The sequence below is a fragment of the Centropristis striata genome, chromosome 8 (genome assembly GCF_030273125.1).
Source record: "Centropristis striata isolate RG_2023a ecotype Rhode Island chromosome 8, C.striata_1.0, whole genome shotgun sequence".
Lineage (NCBI taxonomy): Eukaryota > Metazoa > Chordata > Actinopteri > Perciformes > Serranidae > Centropristis > Centropristis striata.
Genome location: NC_081524.1, coordinates 26958706 through 26974799, shown reverse-complemented (window position 1 = coordinate 26974799; position 16094 = coordinate 26958706). Strand labels below are relative to the sequence as shown.

Genomic DNA, 16094 nt, shown 5'->3' with positions numbered 1-16094 from the left:
TGTATATATACACACACACTGAAAATATGCACATCTTTTGTTGGAATATATTTGCCTTTACCTGCCTGTCAGTGATGATTTTCAGCCAGCAGTTGCTTCTGTATTGTTTCACATCGATGGCAGAGCATCACAATGACTTGGCACTTTCAAATTCTCCATAGGTTTACCAGGGCATCCTTCGTCTCCTCACTCTCTGTAAACAGCCTCCTGTAGCCAACTCTTAACCGGCTCCACAGAGGACCAACGTCTGTGTTACACATGCAGCTGAGCAGGCAAGAGACTGCTCCAGGATACAGGGAGCTGTGTTGCTGTGCACCTCAGGCTGCTGATTCGGGGGACTGGAAACTCGATCTGTGCTAAAAATAAAAAAACATCACCAGCATAGTGAGGAAGGAGGTGTGTCACTCACTTTGTGAATGCGTGTGTAGGGTCACAGAGGTGCAGCCCACCCCCCCATACACACACATGGTTTATCGTATGTCAACTTTTCCTTGAAGTCCCCCCCTCCCCTTTTGTGTGTCAACCCAAGGTCCTTCTTTCACCCTTTCTTGATCACATGTGAGTATTTTTCAGATGCCCCGTGTATTTTTTTTATTGTTATTATCAGTCCCAGGCTACCACAAGGTTAAAAGAGGCAAGGACCCTTATCAAGTGCTTCACTGAGTCATCTGGTTACATCACATGACAACATCCCTGACCTCCAGCGTGGCCAAAACAAACACACATACACAAACACACACACACATACACACACACAGCCTGGCTCATAACACAGTTTATATCCTCCCCCTGTACACTCTGCATCTTTTTAATGTTTGTATGGCCTCAGTGTGTGTAATCTGACCGGACATGTGACAAGGCATTACCCTTTTTAAAACAATAAAAAAAACCATCTCATTAGATTCATCACGTCAACAGGCTGACTGTACCAGCCTGGTCACTGTAGTCAGCACGCAAGTTGAGGCCTTCAGTCAATGTCTGTTTTGTCAGCCTTGACTTCAGTGGCCTTATTTTTTTTTCTGAGCAGCCAACTGGCATTGACTGATTATCACATGCTTTCATGGCAGATATCAAAACTGATAAGAAGAGAAACTATTTAGCTACAAGATGAGAGTTTACTGTTTTTTTTGGGTAAATTATTGATGTAATATACACTACCACTGGGGTCACTTAGAAATATAATTATTTTTGAAAGAAAAACACAATTTTTCAAATTATAATAACAGACATACAGTCTAGACATTGTTAATGTGGTAAATAGTCATTTAAAGCTGGAAACGGCTGATTTTCTTATGGAATATCTATTATATATTGTCAGCAACCATCACTCCCGTGTTCAAGTGGCACATTGTGTTAATCCACGTTTATAGTGTTGAAATGCTCATTGATCATTAAAACACCTGAGGATTATGTTAGCACAGCTGAAAACTGTTTTGTGCTGATTTGAGAAGCAATAAAATGATGCTTCCTCAGGCTTGTTGAGTATCTAGTTGGAGATTTGTACAGGTTAAAATGATTATTTCTACAAGGGTAGTTTCATGCAAAACAACACAGACATTTCTGGGTGATCCCAAACTTTTGAGCACTAGTGTATGTTTCAGGAGCAAATCATGCCATACGAAAGAAGGAAAAATAATTGTCATGATTGTGCTGGTTAAATCAGAAGATAAAATGTTTGTATAATTATGGTTAATTAGTCTTTCAGGCGTGTATAAAATGAGTACAGATTACATAATATCCTACAGGTTAAACTGAATGTCGAGCTCATCCATAATGTTCAGTGCACAATCCCTAACGCTTATTGTTTATTTTGTAGACAAGTTTTCTCTTCCAAACTTCCCGAGCATCACATTTTGAAATAAAATAAAAGATCAAAAAAGAAATGTTTTGGCTTCATCAAATTTATCATCCTCTTGCTGACTGGCATGTTTCTGTTGTATATCATCTCCTAAGTACAAAAAAAGAACAGCTCTGTACATATAGCCACCATAACACACATAAAAAGCCCGAAAGTATCAGCATAAAAAGTCAAGGTTAAGATTAATTCCTTTATTAATCCCACAATGGAGAAATTCAACCTCTGCATTTAACACATCCTTTTTTACACACAAGTGAATGCACCATGCAAGGAGCAGTGGGCAGCACATTACTGCACCTGCTGTGGAGGGGAGGTTAGGTGCCTTGCTCAATGGCATTTCCGTCCTTGACCTGTCAGTACCGGAATTTGAACCGGAGACTCTCTAGTTACAAGCCCGATTCCTAACCTCTAGGGTTTATTATTTAATAATCAGCATTTTACTGAGTGTGTAATCATTTTAAAATGATCATGTTTATTTATGTTAAATCATTACCTGAAAAGTAGTCAGAGTTGTCAGATAAATGTAGTGGAGTAAGACAGACAGAGAGAGAGAGAGAGTAGTGGTGTCTCAAAACGTTTTAAAGTTTATTAGTTTGAACATTAAATATGGTGTATTTGTATTTTGATTTGCTCTGTCCCAACTTTTTGGGAATCGTTATTTGCAATAATAACTACAACAATATTACTGAAATCGGGGAAATGGAGTATGACAAAGAGGGCGCTTGGTGTGGTGTAAAGAATAGATCAGCTGGTTTTTAGTCTTGAACAGGGAGAGATTTGTTATGAAATTAAGTTTTCTGAGGATTTGCATGTCGTCTTAGGTCGCATGTTGTGAGTCTTTGCTTATGAATCATAGACAAAGACTCACTGAGAAGCTAACAGACACTTATAATAACTGCACATTCAAAGCAATGGAGCCAATGCTTCTCGCAATGAACCTGATCCCTGCCAGCTGCAGCCTTCTGTAGCTTACCATGACCTCTGACCTGTGAAGAGGGGCAGGAGACAAAAGCATTTATTTCCACACAAAAATAAGGTACCATGCTGCATTAAAAGGTGTTGTTCCTTTAAGCCCTGCACAATTGTTCGCTCCACTCGAATCATGTGTTTGTCTGAAATTTGTTTAACAAAACAGGTCAGGGACGATTTTGCATGTCAGACCTGCTGCCTCTTTTCTTTTCTTATTAAAAAATAATTAAAAAGCCTCTATATACAACAGTATAAGTACATTGTAATATTTGGCAAAGATTACATTAACGCAGGCAAAGGTTATAACAAAAGCCTGCATAGCACTTCAAGCTATTCTCTAATACCTGTATAATATTGCAGCATTAAAAAAGAAAAACAAAAAAACTCTTTAGGATGTTAGAAACTGTCCTTTTTGAGGGAACTTTCCTTTGTCAATCTATAAATCAGAAGAAACACGTCTGTAGTCTGGCTTTAGACGGTCACGCTGTAGTTATGGATCAAGTCTCATGATCTCAGGTTTCCTGCTGGCTTTCAACACTCACAACGTTCAACTCTCTTGGATTCACACGCTCTAAATATAGCTGCCTTAAATTCAGACCGGACTGCAGAGGAGGCTTTAAGCTACTGCGAAGAAAAGACGGGAGACTCAAATGTTTTAAGAAAACATTTTCAGTCATTTTTATTGAATGCAGGCCTGTTGAACTAATGGACTGACACTCTGGATTAAAGGGTGGACTGGTTTGTCACGAAGACTATGGGATTAATCAGGGATAAAGAGCCTTTATGTCAGTAATGTAATATTTATCTGCAGGTTTACTCCAATATTTTCTTCAAAGGCTGGCCATAAATTTCCCCAGCAGAAATGATATGCCACTGGTCTCTTTTAGTTGTCTTCAGTCTTTTGGGTAAGTCCAAAATCAATTATGTTGTTACCTCTAATTATAAAAAAAACAGCTTTTGACGTTAGTGGTTGAAGTTGCATGTGTCTTTATTTTTTAGGGTCCTCAGAGCTTACTCGAAAAATAATATTCTCAAAACTAAAAAAAATGGAGGGAGGATTGATTACCAGGTCATTAATAGACTGTAAATGCCTTTTTAAAAATGTATTACACACCCTTCTTTTTCCATGATTATAGAAATCCCAATCAGTGCACACTGACTGTAAATGAATTGTAAAAACTCTCAATGTAAATGAGTTATTGAGTTATATACATATACATATAAAATATATATAAACTGTCAAATTATACCTAATTATTGCAGATAATAAATCAAATTCTATTCATATTAAATTAAACATAAATTAAATAAAATGTGGGACAGCTGGTTCATGTCTTTCACTGCACTGTGATTTTTATTCATCTATTTAATATTTAAATTTTATTTTACTGCATTTAAATCTTTTTTTCATTTTTCGTATTGCTGTGTCTCTTTTTCATAATGTCTCAAGGTCTTTAAGGTGTAAAACTCACAAAATTTATAGACAGATAAACAGTATTGACAGCAACAAGTGCTTGATTAGTTGTTAAAATAATCATATTAATTAACAGTACATGAAAAATTGCATGTTTTTCCTCCTACTTCTTTTCCTCATCATCGTGTTTCCTCCTTTTTGCTCTCAAAAGAAAAAGAAATCTTTATCTGTGTCTCCGTCTCCTTCCTCTCTTTCTTTAGTGTCTCAGTGCCACGCCGGATGTTCGGAGGTCGAGTCCCTGACCGAAGCTGTGGCGGGAGAAGGATTCCTGCTGGGCTGCATCTCCTGTAAGAAAAGAGAGGAGGTGTCTGGCCGGGCCACTGTAGACTGGCACTTCAAAGCGGAGGGAGAGGAGGAGTTCAGGCATGTGAGTTGACCAAAGTCTTTGAAGAAACTGTTAAACCTGGTTAGGGTTCGTGATGAAAGGGACTCTCTTCTACTATCATGGTGCACTGAGCAACTCTGAAACTGTGCCATAAGGTAGTACCAAACAAGTGTTTTAATTACTTTTTTTTTAAGTAATTAATTTACTGTTTTGTCAGCTCTCCATGAACTTTGGAACATTTTTGGAATCATTTAATACAAGAAAAGCTAATTTCATATATAGCATGTCTTTACATACAATGGTAATTTTGAATGAGCAGGTAGATCTTTAACTATGTTATTATTTACACATGAATAAAATATTTTTAGTAGGTCTTCTTCTATTTTAGAAGAGCAGTGGTGGAAATAGTATTTAGATCCCTTACTTAAGTAAAAGAATTTAAGCCACACTGTGAAATTGCTTCCAGCATTTACAGTAAATGTACTTAAAGAATCAAAAGTAAAAGTACTCGTTACTCCACTAGGGTTGTTTTGCATACTCTAAACATATTGGATATATAATATATATAATATCATATGTTGGATTATTATTATTGATGCATTTATGTAAGCAGCATTTTAATTGTCTCAAGGTAGGGCATTTTTAACTACTAATGTTAACTACTTAATATACTATTACGAAAGAGAAAAATCTAAACAGTATAAAATTATCATGTTTTTCATGTTAAATTTGGACCTGAAAAGTAACTAAAGCTGGCAGCTATATGTAGTGGAGTAAAAAGTACATTAGTCCTCTAAAATGTTGTGGAGTATCAGTATAAAGTTACATAAAGTGTAAATACTCAAGTAAAGTACCTTCAAATTGTACTTAAGTACATTACTTGAGAATATGTACTTTGTTACATTGAACGACTGCCGACAGGCTCACAAGACGTGGTTGGAACCAGCGGAGTCCTTAGTTCCATAGTTTCATATGATATCAAAATATTCACAATTTATCCTGGCAATAAATATGAGCCTGCTGCAGCCTCTGGCAGATGAAGAAAGTCAGCTGGCAACCAAACACAATTTCTAACTGGATCCTTTTTTTTCTTAGCATTTTAAGACATTTGGTGAAAAACCGAATGGAATACTTATATGCCATGTGGCAGCTACCCAGTGTGGGCCATCATGGCAGTCGAAAAGTCTTCAATGCACAACAGGAATATGTCTTCACTGGTTACTTGACTGAGGCAACAGACCTATGTTTTGAATCAGCACACATTGTATTAAGCAACTGTCCTCTCCTCTCTACTCTGTGTAAACAGCCTGCAGTTCAGTGAATATTTGTCACGTGACCGTTCGCCTCAGCAGAATCAATCATGGCTTCACAGTGTCGCTGAAGAGCAGAATTTAACGTTTTTACCAGATCTAGTTATTCCAAACTGTTTATTTTTGGCTACATTTCAAATGAGACATGTAGAATAAAGTGATTTTAGCAGAAATATCACAATTTTAAGCCTTGTTTTGGTTAATTTTTCTGAAAGAAACATTGGTAACCTCTGATCCATTCAAGACTGTCTGTTTTGTTTGTTGTGTTTCTTTCTACGATAAACAATGTATTTTTGGCGATTTTTTAAAAGATTTAATCATGGTGTTCAAAGGGTGAAAGTAACAGCTAATGGGTAACAACATAACTGCTTGTATTTGACATCAAGAGTTCTGTGACACAGTTGCAGAATTTGGAAATATTGTAGCAGACAAATGAGGGTACTTTGTGTCAAAACCCCAACATTTAGCGACTTAAAGGCACTGAGACCATCTCAGTCTCCCCTAATGTCGAGTATAGGTTGAGTTGGAAATAACAGAGAGCAAGACTTTCTGGATCACAAGATATTCATAAAATTCCCATTTGTTTCCCTTTATCAGATTTTCCACTATGACCATCCCGTTGCAGACATCCTCCATGAGGATTTCAGCGACCGCCTGGAGTGGCAAGGAACACAACACAGAGATATTCAGATAGGATCCATTTACATTCATAACGTCATCTTCAATGACACAGGGATGTACCGCTGCTCAATCCACCGCACCCTCTTCCTGCCGCAGTATGATGAGCATGTCACTGTGGAGAAGGAGGTGGAGCTCAGTGTGGTGGCTGTAGGTAAGGTGGGGTGTCCCTGCGGGGGAAAAAATGTCCTTCACTTCAAATCCTGCTTAGTATTATCAGCAAAACTTGAATGTGGCCTACAAATTCTGCAGGAAAATGGACACTGTGCACGTGTTGTCTGTGAGGATGGTTGGTGGTGTGAGTATTAAGGCGAGACGCTACAGGCAACAACATTGTTTTTAGTGGAAAGAAAACATCCAAAACAAACATTTATGTGTATATTTGACCATATTTGATCCCTTTGCGCCTGTAGATTTCTCCTAAATTCACTAAAAGTTAGCGTTCTATTGCAGCGTGTAGCACCAACAACGTAGTCTAAACCTCACCATCACAGAGCTGCCACTCTCCTGCACAATATTGTGTTTTACATGTTCTATATTGTTGCTGCTATGAAATAGATCCAATATTTTGCCTTCAAATGGTCATTTACATTAAGAATGTATGAAATCTTTAACTCTATGGAGTCTTGGACTATTTTGTCCATTTTTGAATCCTTTTCATGTCTTTTTTGTGTCTTATTTGGTCATTTGTGTCTGTTGTTGTGTCTTTTTTGTAATTTTCTTTTTTTTGTCATTTTGTCTCTCTTTTGTAATTTTGTGTCTTTTTTCTAGTCATTTTGTGTCTTTTTTTTTAATCATTTTGTGTCTTTTTTTAGTCATTTTTGTGTCTTTTTTTGATGTCATGAAGAAGTCGTGCTACAGCGATTTCGTGGACTCCAGAGGGTTAAAGGCCATTTTCTCAAAATGAGTTTTTTCTCATGCTCTGAGCCATAAATCTCAACTGCAGCTCCACTTGCAGACAGCAGAATGACCAGTTTCAGCAACAGTTTTATTCCTTACTATACAATTCTGTATATATCATTCATACCCTGATTTACAGAACATTTTGTTCCTGAAAACAAAAATTTAGTTTATGGCTTTTGACAGTATTTTCTGATTTATGAAATGATTAAAGGATATATCAAAATTTCCTCCTGTAAAACATTTAATCTAATATATTAAAAAAAACAACAACTGTGAAATATGCTTTATCCAATGTTCAGATTCACGTATCTTGAATATATATATATATATATATATATATATATGCAAATTAGCACATATTTAATGAGCCCACACCTCATTTGCATATCTAACATAACATTTTAGAAAACTTGTAAAGCAAAAAAAATATTGTCTTAATGTGAGTAACAAACTGTGGAAGTTTCATGGTGATATCTATTAGTTAAAAAAGTACCCTATTCACCTGTAGTGTCTCCCCTTAAGGTGTGACCAGCATGCAGATGTTAACTCTCAAGGACATGTCTCCTCTGTATTGCTACATTGTTGGATCGTCTTTCCCAGCCAATCGGGAGCTGACGGCTGTGATCTCAGAGATTTTGATGTACGTGCTGATCGTGGTTCTGCAGCTGTGGCTCATTGTGGTGCTGGTCTACTGTTACAAGAAGATTTCGGAGGAGCACGAAGCTCGGGAGGCCCGTAAAGCTGTCAAGGCTCAGGCAGAGTGAGTAATTTGTCTTTTATCTGATGTATTATTAACTTGAAACCAACATGGGGTCAGGGGTCTTAAATAATGCCAAAGAACACATCTTTTCTGCACACTGATTCTTAAATAAATGTAACTTTCTCACTGCTGTTTCTCACATCTTATAATTCACTTTTTCTTTTTATATTTCCAGGCTGTTAGAATCCAAAGACAACTGTGATGGGGTGCAGCTAGAGTAGCACTACTGGTAAGATTGATTTATCTTGTGATATTATATAAAATTACTGATCTGATTTAGAAAAATGTGATACTATGACACATATGAAAACATGTCTTTCTCTTTAACTGGCTTTTTATTTTTTTGTTTTCATTTTGTATCCACCAGGTAGAAAGACTTCTTTGCAAGAGTCACGCTTCATTACTTACTAACAACGACACAATTACTGTACAAGAGGTTGCTTTAAAAACGCCTCAGTCACGCTCAGTCTTATATGCAACATGTATTAACTGTGAATAGAAGCTAATTGTGCAGATAGCAGCATGCAGGGCTAATTTTTTTTATATATATATACACACAAGAGTGTGAACCGTTTATTAAAGCCTTAAATGCTTGGATTTGTTTTGTTTTTTTAAATAAAAGAAAAGAAAAAAACCTCTGGCTAAATACAAGTGAGAATCCAATGAATCATATATTTTTTTGTTAAATAATCTTTAAACCATATGTTCTTTCATTTATTCATTTAAAGCATTTAAAATGCCAAATTACCATAACAGAGAAAAAATGTTGTGAACTTTGCTATACTATGTAATACAGTGGGTTTAACTCATCCCAGGACCTTTTTAGCAACTTATTTTCTCTTTTTTTTGCATCAAATTTGACAAAACAAAAAAGCATAAATGCCGCACAAAAAATCCATCTTTGCAAAGTTTTCACAATAAACTACAAATAAACCTTCTACATATTTTAACATGAAAGTGAGCGAATACAGCCAGCTCTGATATCATAACATTAAAGCCTAACCAATATGGGATTTTTGAGAAACCAGTTCTGATTTTTGAGGGAAAGTTTTCAGCAACAATCAGCCAATACACTGTATTATTAAGCTGGAATGAAAAAAAAAAATTATATGTGGATGATGCACCGAAATGACTATGCAAAGGTATTTAGAATGCCAACATTTACCATTAATATACAATATCCATACAACGCATTGCATTACCAACCAATTCTGAACAGTTTTTTTCTCAGGCCATTTAAATAAAGCATACATAGAAAATACAATAAATGGCTAACACCATTTCCAAATCAACATATTGTGTCATAAAAGTATTTATATTGGTGCATGTCAGACAACATACACACAGGTAGACAGGGATATGCAGCTTTTGATTAATAACATGATATAAGCTATTTAGCACACCTGTTGCAGAACAAACCTGATGAAGCTTCGGGCGGCTTGTTCACTCTAAATAAATCACAGTAAAGTCATCTCAGTGTGCAGTGGTATTCATTCTTTATCATTATATTGTTGCTCCTGCGACCTTCCAGCACCTGATCGCCAATACTTACTGCAGATAGGGATTTGCCTTTAATAGGCTAATAGCTGCAGCTTGGTCGGGCCTTACATGACATTGACATCACTCAAAATTGCAAAATTCCGAGAATTTTCAAAGTTGGAAACTTTCCATGGGAATTGACAGAAATTAACAGAGTACACCGAATTTACTAAATTAAAGCTTGGCACTTCGAAGGGAACTTAAATATAGCTGGGGAAAATATATTTTAGCATAATCTAGACTAAAACAACCAGAAGTACAATTGAATATCTGCTATTCCTGCTGAGGCCACGCCCCCTGTGGAGGCCACTCCCCCTACATGTACTGTGCATGCCTCCATCACATGTTCATTTCAAAGTTTACATGCTGAAAGGGACTTTTTTGGAGAGACAGGGGGGCTCTTCTCATTTTTTTCATTGAACATTTTCAATGGGACTTCATGGGGATTTTTGGAGGGGGAAGGGCATTTTATTTGGGGTTGGGGGGAAATGAGTAATATTTAACATTCATGTTTTTCTTGTTAAATGAAAGAAATGATTGTTCAATAAAATAATTAAAACTTGATCTTATATTTACAAATAAATCTGTTGAAATCTTTTTTTAAATTTTTAATATCTCTAAAATTCCCCAGCTTAACTCTCCATGGAAAGTTTCTGTAAATTTCATTAAAAAAATAAACAAAAAAGTATTTTGTCAATATTTTTTTGCCTCCTGTACTTTAGAAGAAGAAGAAGATTACTTTATTAATCCCACAATGGGGAAATGCAACCTCTGCATTTAACCCATCCTTTTTGACACACAAGTGAACACACCATGCAAGGAGCAGTGGGCAGCACATTACAGCGCCTTCACTTGCGTCTTTGCTGTATTGGTGAAGTCAGAAACACAGAAACCAATGACCTCATCAGGGTTAATTTTAACAATGATCCACTGTTGAAGAACTGCATATGTTTCACTGCAATGTTTCTTTGTTGTCCGTTTTTAAATACATCATTTTGTCTGAAAATGTTTTGGAGAACCTTGGCCCCTTCACTTTGCTGCATGTATCATTTTGAATCCTGCTTTTTTTGTGGGGAGTTAAAGGACATTTAACTCACACAGCAGAGAGTAAAAGGACATTTGGAGGTGATTGTGCTGTAACTCAATCTAGTCTGTGCTGTGCTGTCGACTGTCTAAACTGCCTCTGGTCTGAAAGCAGCTTTGTTCTCCTGCTGCAGCCTGGCACCTCCTTCTCCAACTGCAAAATGTGAGCATTCGAGATTTTTTAAATTTTAAATATAAGAGACAATACAACAAACCACACACACTTGTCACAAACTTGCTCTGATCACCAGTTTTGAGCCATGAAAGGTGATTTATGCGAAAGTTGTTTGTTCCCAATTATTTGTGTGTAGACTTCTTCACATGTAGTCGAAACCTAAAAGCATATTTTTCGTGGGATTTTCATGACATCTTACCGGATCAACACTGCTCGATTGAGATCTAATGGGAATATATTCTAACTCTAAACATGCTCATCTACAGTACTTCAGCTGATAAGATAGTTGTTTGCTAGCGCTGCCTGCATACACTGGGCTTTTGACCTTGCCCTGTGACCTCCTCGTTTCATTAAAAGTGTTGACAAGTTGAACATATTGCATCTCTCCGGCGTAAAAGCATGAGCATGAAGGAGGGCACATTATGTCCAAGACAAGGAGGGAAGTAGCTTCTGTCCCAGGTGTAGTTTGATACAAGCTGCTTCTAGAGCTACAAGAGGAACCGATTCCAGATCCTTGAAAGGTAGGATTTTCCAACTACTCGATGAAGTTTGAACAATGATTTACATATATTTTCTAGAAATCAGTGTCTATATCCATTCATTTCCATTCTTCAAACACCAAGAATAATTTTGTCAGTCTAGCGAAGGCATATTATGCTGTCTGATATTTTTTACAGGACATAATGCAGGAAATTATGCTTGGGGTGATTTAAAAATTAAGGATGATTTTTTTTTTTATACCTTCGACTATGAAAACCGCACTATTGTTTATTGAGTTTTTATATATATTTATTAAAATAATAGAATCATCATTTCTAGAATTGGTCAATATAATATATAACAATATCCTATATTACAGTTATTTATATTACTCATTTATAAAATAAATAAAATGTATAATGATGTTTAAAAAAAATTAGTATCATAACCAAGTTATTTGCTCAAGAAAACAGCCTTTGAAATACCATTGCATAATCATACTGGTGCAAGATCCATATAGAAAAGGTCTGTTTTCATGTCGGGCACTACAGCTTATAAAGTCTCATAAAGGTCGGGCCAAAGTCATGGAATACATTTCCAATGGGTAATTTGAACATATGACGACATACTGAAGTGTCAGTTAATACACGGTTGTCTGGGAAACAGGAGCATCCTGAAATTGATATCTCCTTATTTTCTTACCTGGATAAAATGAGTTATGTCTAAAAATGAGCTGTGTGATGTGGATCCTTTTCTCACTCTCTAACAGGCACATTCTTGCTTATTATAAATCTCACTTAACTTGCTTTCCTATCGTCTGTCAAGATTTTATACTGCAGCATGTCAAATCTCTTTGCAACTCAGAAATTAAAAAAAAAAAAATCTTTTGCCTCTTCAGAGTTTTGTAAACAGGTTGGAGGGATTAATTCAGAGCTAAATAATACAAAAAATACAGATATAGTATAATCTCTATTCTCTACAGAGATAAAGTAGGGAGTAATCTTTTCTGTGATATGTTTTTCTTACCATCTCCTCTTCCTCCTCAGCTGCAGTTTGCTGAGTGTCCAGCAGAGGTCAGACATGTCACACATCAACACCACCGAGCTACAGTCGCTCCTGCTCTCCTTCCTGCAGCACTGCCTCAACAGCACAAGCATACTGTCTCCACAGACACCCCAGAACTACACTACCCAGCAGGCTGTGCACCACGTGGCTGCATCCAGGGCCCACACTCAGTCTCAGGGAATCATGTACATCCTCCTGGTTGTTGGCATGTTCAGCTTCTTCACATTCGGCATCATGCTCAGCTACATTCGCTCGAAGAAGCTAGAGAGCTCTCACGATCCGTACCATCAGTACATCGCCCACGACTGGACCAAGGTGATGACTCCGTCCAGGGCCATCGCTCAAGCGCTGCACAGGGAAGCTGCAGGTACCGGAGCCAGCGGCAAGGAGTCCATGGTCATCTGCAACCCTGCAACACTGGAGCAGCTGCCAGACTAGAATGACACATTCAGCAATTTAGACATTTCCCATATTTGAAAATGTAAAACTCTGTAACACAAGATTTTTGATTCCCTTAACTTTTAATGTCACATTGCAACCAAACGTTACAGTGTAAGATTTGTATTTTCAAATCAGTGATTTCACAGAAACAACTTTGTGAAATTGCCTAATATTGTAATCTTCATTATCAACATGTGCATTTTCACCCTTTAAAGTCACGCAATCATGATTGCTCAACAGTGCTCTGACAAACCTACAGATGTGGACGATAACAGTAGTAACAGAGTTAAACAGGTGGCACCATTGTCTCTGACTTTGACTCAGAAAAAAGCAGCGAAACTACAAAAAAACCAACATAATTTTACTGTACACTTAGATTCTGAGTTTTAGTGTTGTAATCCGAGCAAATTCTTCATCCAAGACATCAGGCCTTGTTTGTTATTTTTATGCTTAATAACTGTATTGGCTCTTTTCTTCTCTTCCTTCCTCTGCTCTCTCTCCTTTTCTCTCTCTCTCTGTTGGTCCAGCCGCTGTTGGTGGGCTCCTTTCTCAGCGCGGTCAATCTCTCGTGACATACTGTAGTGAACCATTTGCATGTTGAGCATCGGTACAATGAGGTTGTAATTGTCCACCATCTTGTTAAGTTTCACCAAGTCCTCCTCCACCGAAGTAACCAGCTGCTCCCATTGGCCGCGCTCCTTGGGGGTCATAGGGTCACTGAGACGGGCCCTTCCTACCAATAATCTATTTCGGATCTGAGCAGTTGTCTCTTTGATGTCACGTTGTGTGATGACCCAGGGGGGCTGGTAACCGTTGTCGATGAGGATGCGGTTGAGGTTGTGGGTCATCGGATCAGCGTATGGATTGTGCTCAAACTTGTTGAGGGGCTTTCCAGCTCCACTCAGGTTCCTGAAGTCTCCTCGGGCCATGGACTCCTGGATCAGGTCCTCCACAAGCCGTTCCATAGCCTGGGTGATTTTGATCTTTCGGCTGCGCTGACGCAAGTCCCGCTCCACAAGCGCCCCCTCTGAAGCGGCTGCCCTCTCGTGCTCCCTCTGCCGGTAGTTTAAAACCTGCTCCGTTGCCCGATCGACTCGAATCTGCCGGTACTGACGCTCACGCTGGCTGGGCGTGCCTGTACCCACACCATCGTAGCTGAGGTAGTGTCTGTGTGGAAGTGCTTTACCTACGGACTTATCCTCATCTTCCACTTCCTTTCCTCCATCAGGATGCTTGATCTTGCTCTGATGTGCCAGCACAGCACGGTAGGCCTCCTCAACCCGAGCAAACAGCATTGCATCTGCAGTCGGAGCCCCAGAGTCCGGGTGGTAGAGCTTAGCTAGGCGCAGGTAGGCCTCTTTCACCTGCACAGGACTGCTTTGCCCCTCGTCAGGCAGTTGCAGAAGCCTGTAGCTCTCTTGTAGGCTGCGGCTGATCTGCGGCATGGATCTGAGCGATCTGAGCAACAGGGAGTGTCTAGACAAGACAAGCAGAAAACGACTATGGTAGAAGTCGCTACGGGAAACCAGGAGGTGGAAAGTGCAACTCATTTCTGTCACAATCCTGCAGATTTGAAAAGCAAAGAAAATATTTTAAAAAGACTAGCTCTTCAACTAATTTGTATTTTAATTATTGATTAATCAGCCCAACATATTCTTGATTCATTTTTATGTCAGTAACATGCCCTGTGTTATTATACAGCGCCAGACCTTTAAATTGCATGTTTTATTAAACTAACAAACCAAAAACCTAGTTCAGTTTATTATCATTTATGACAAATACATATATGCGACCATCAAAACAGTTGCCAGTTCATTTTCTGTTGATTGACTAATCAATTAATCGATTAATTGTTGCAGCTCTTAAAAAGACAGACAGAGATAAATGAGAAGTACATCTTTTTTTTTCAGGAATCAAAATTGTATCAGAATAGACTCTTCAACCATCTGAAAACTAAATTGGGGGGAAATAAAGAAAGATTGAGACCCCAAACAGAAATATTAACACAAAAAATGCAATTATAAATCTGATAAAACAATGGTCAGTATGTTATTTGAGCTATTAAAGGTGACTTCAAACAAATTATTTATCCTACTGTTCTTACTCAATATATAATGTCCTAGTACTCATATTTTACGACGATCTATACTATCTGTCCATAAAAGATCTATACTGCATAGTACACCATATTCATATCATACCTCCTGCTGTTTATTTATTCATTATATACTTTCTTACAACTGGTAGCTCTTGAAGCTTACATACAAATTCACAATACCTTATCTATCTATATTACTTATACTTATATTTGCACTGCCAGGAACGGTTGTACAATAATATATACTAACTCATTGGAATTTTACATTATAAATAGGATGGTTTTTTTTTTTCCTGCTTTGATTCCTATCTTCCCCCATTGTACTTATTTTACATGCTCTATTTATTCTAAATGTTACTGTAAATTCTGTGTGAATTCTGTCCATTTCTTTGCATTTACTAACTTTTTCTGGTTGGATGATGAATCGCAACGACAATAAAGTTTAGAGTAATCTAATGTACTGTGGGTTGTTAACAGATATCCAAAAGAAAGACCATATTGTGGCACAATAACAATTATAGCGACCGGTGGAACGAGCAATCTAATACTTGCATGTAGGCTACTTATTAACTAGTTAGCTAAACTAAGCTAACACTAGCTAGATAGCTAAGAACAAGACATTTAACGTTAGTGCACACTGAAAACCGAATTACACAAGCACATTTACGGCACATAAATAAATTAATGTAAGTTAACATTGCCTACAACTTTAAACGCTACAGGAAAACCAGGTCACCTGTCAGTCGGCTGACAGCGGGCAGCGTGTTGTTGTTATTACATCCGTGGCCTGTTTCTTCTTCTTCTTCTAGCAATCACTGACGTCATGTTGTATTAGCGCCCTCTGTCGCCTCAACCTCGGGAGGGCACATCGGAAACTGCTCTTCAATGGGAGGGGAAAATACTTGTGTTCAGACTTATAGTCCCATTAACTCGACG

General features: G+C 37.8%; 3 protein-coding genes across 3 annotated transcripts; 2 read left to right on the top strand and 1 right to left on the bottom strand.

The window, feature by feature from the left end:
* Positions 1–2564: 2564 nt before the first annotated feature.
* si:ch211-225p5.8 (uncharacterized protein LOC555567 homolog) lies at positions 2565–9199 on the top strand. Its single transcript, XM_059339898.1, has 4 exons — positions 2565–2583; positions 4502–4668; positions 6534–6768; positions 8118–9199. Exons 1-4 carry the CDS (start codon positions 2565–2567, stop codon positions 8279–8281), a joined length of 585 nt encoding a protein of 194 aa, XP_059195881.1. The 3' UTR covers positions 8282–9199.
* A 3416-nt stretch (positions 9200–12615) lies between these two features.
* On the top strand, positions 12616–13085 carry LOC131976055 (potassium voltage-gated channel subfamily E member 1). The gene has a single exon (XM_059338944.1). It carries the CDS (start codon positions 12635–12637, stop codon positions 13055–13057), a length of 423 nt encoding a protein of 140 aa, XP_059194927.1. The 5' UTR covers positions 12616–12634; the 3' UTR covers positions 13058–13085.
* A 281-nt stretch (positions 13086–13366) lies between these two features.
* dnajc28 (DnaJ (Hsp40) homolog, subfamily C, member 28) lies at positions 13367–15861 on the bottom strand. The gene has a single exon (XM_059338939.1). The coding sequence runs from the start codon at positions 14608–14610 to the stop codon at positions 13447–13449; it is 1164 nt and encodes a 387-aa protein (XP_059194922.1). The 5' UTR covers positions 14611–15861; the 3' UTR covers positions 13367–13446.
* Between the last annotated feature and the right edge of the window lie 233 nt (positions 15862–16094).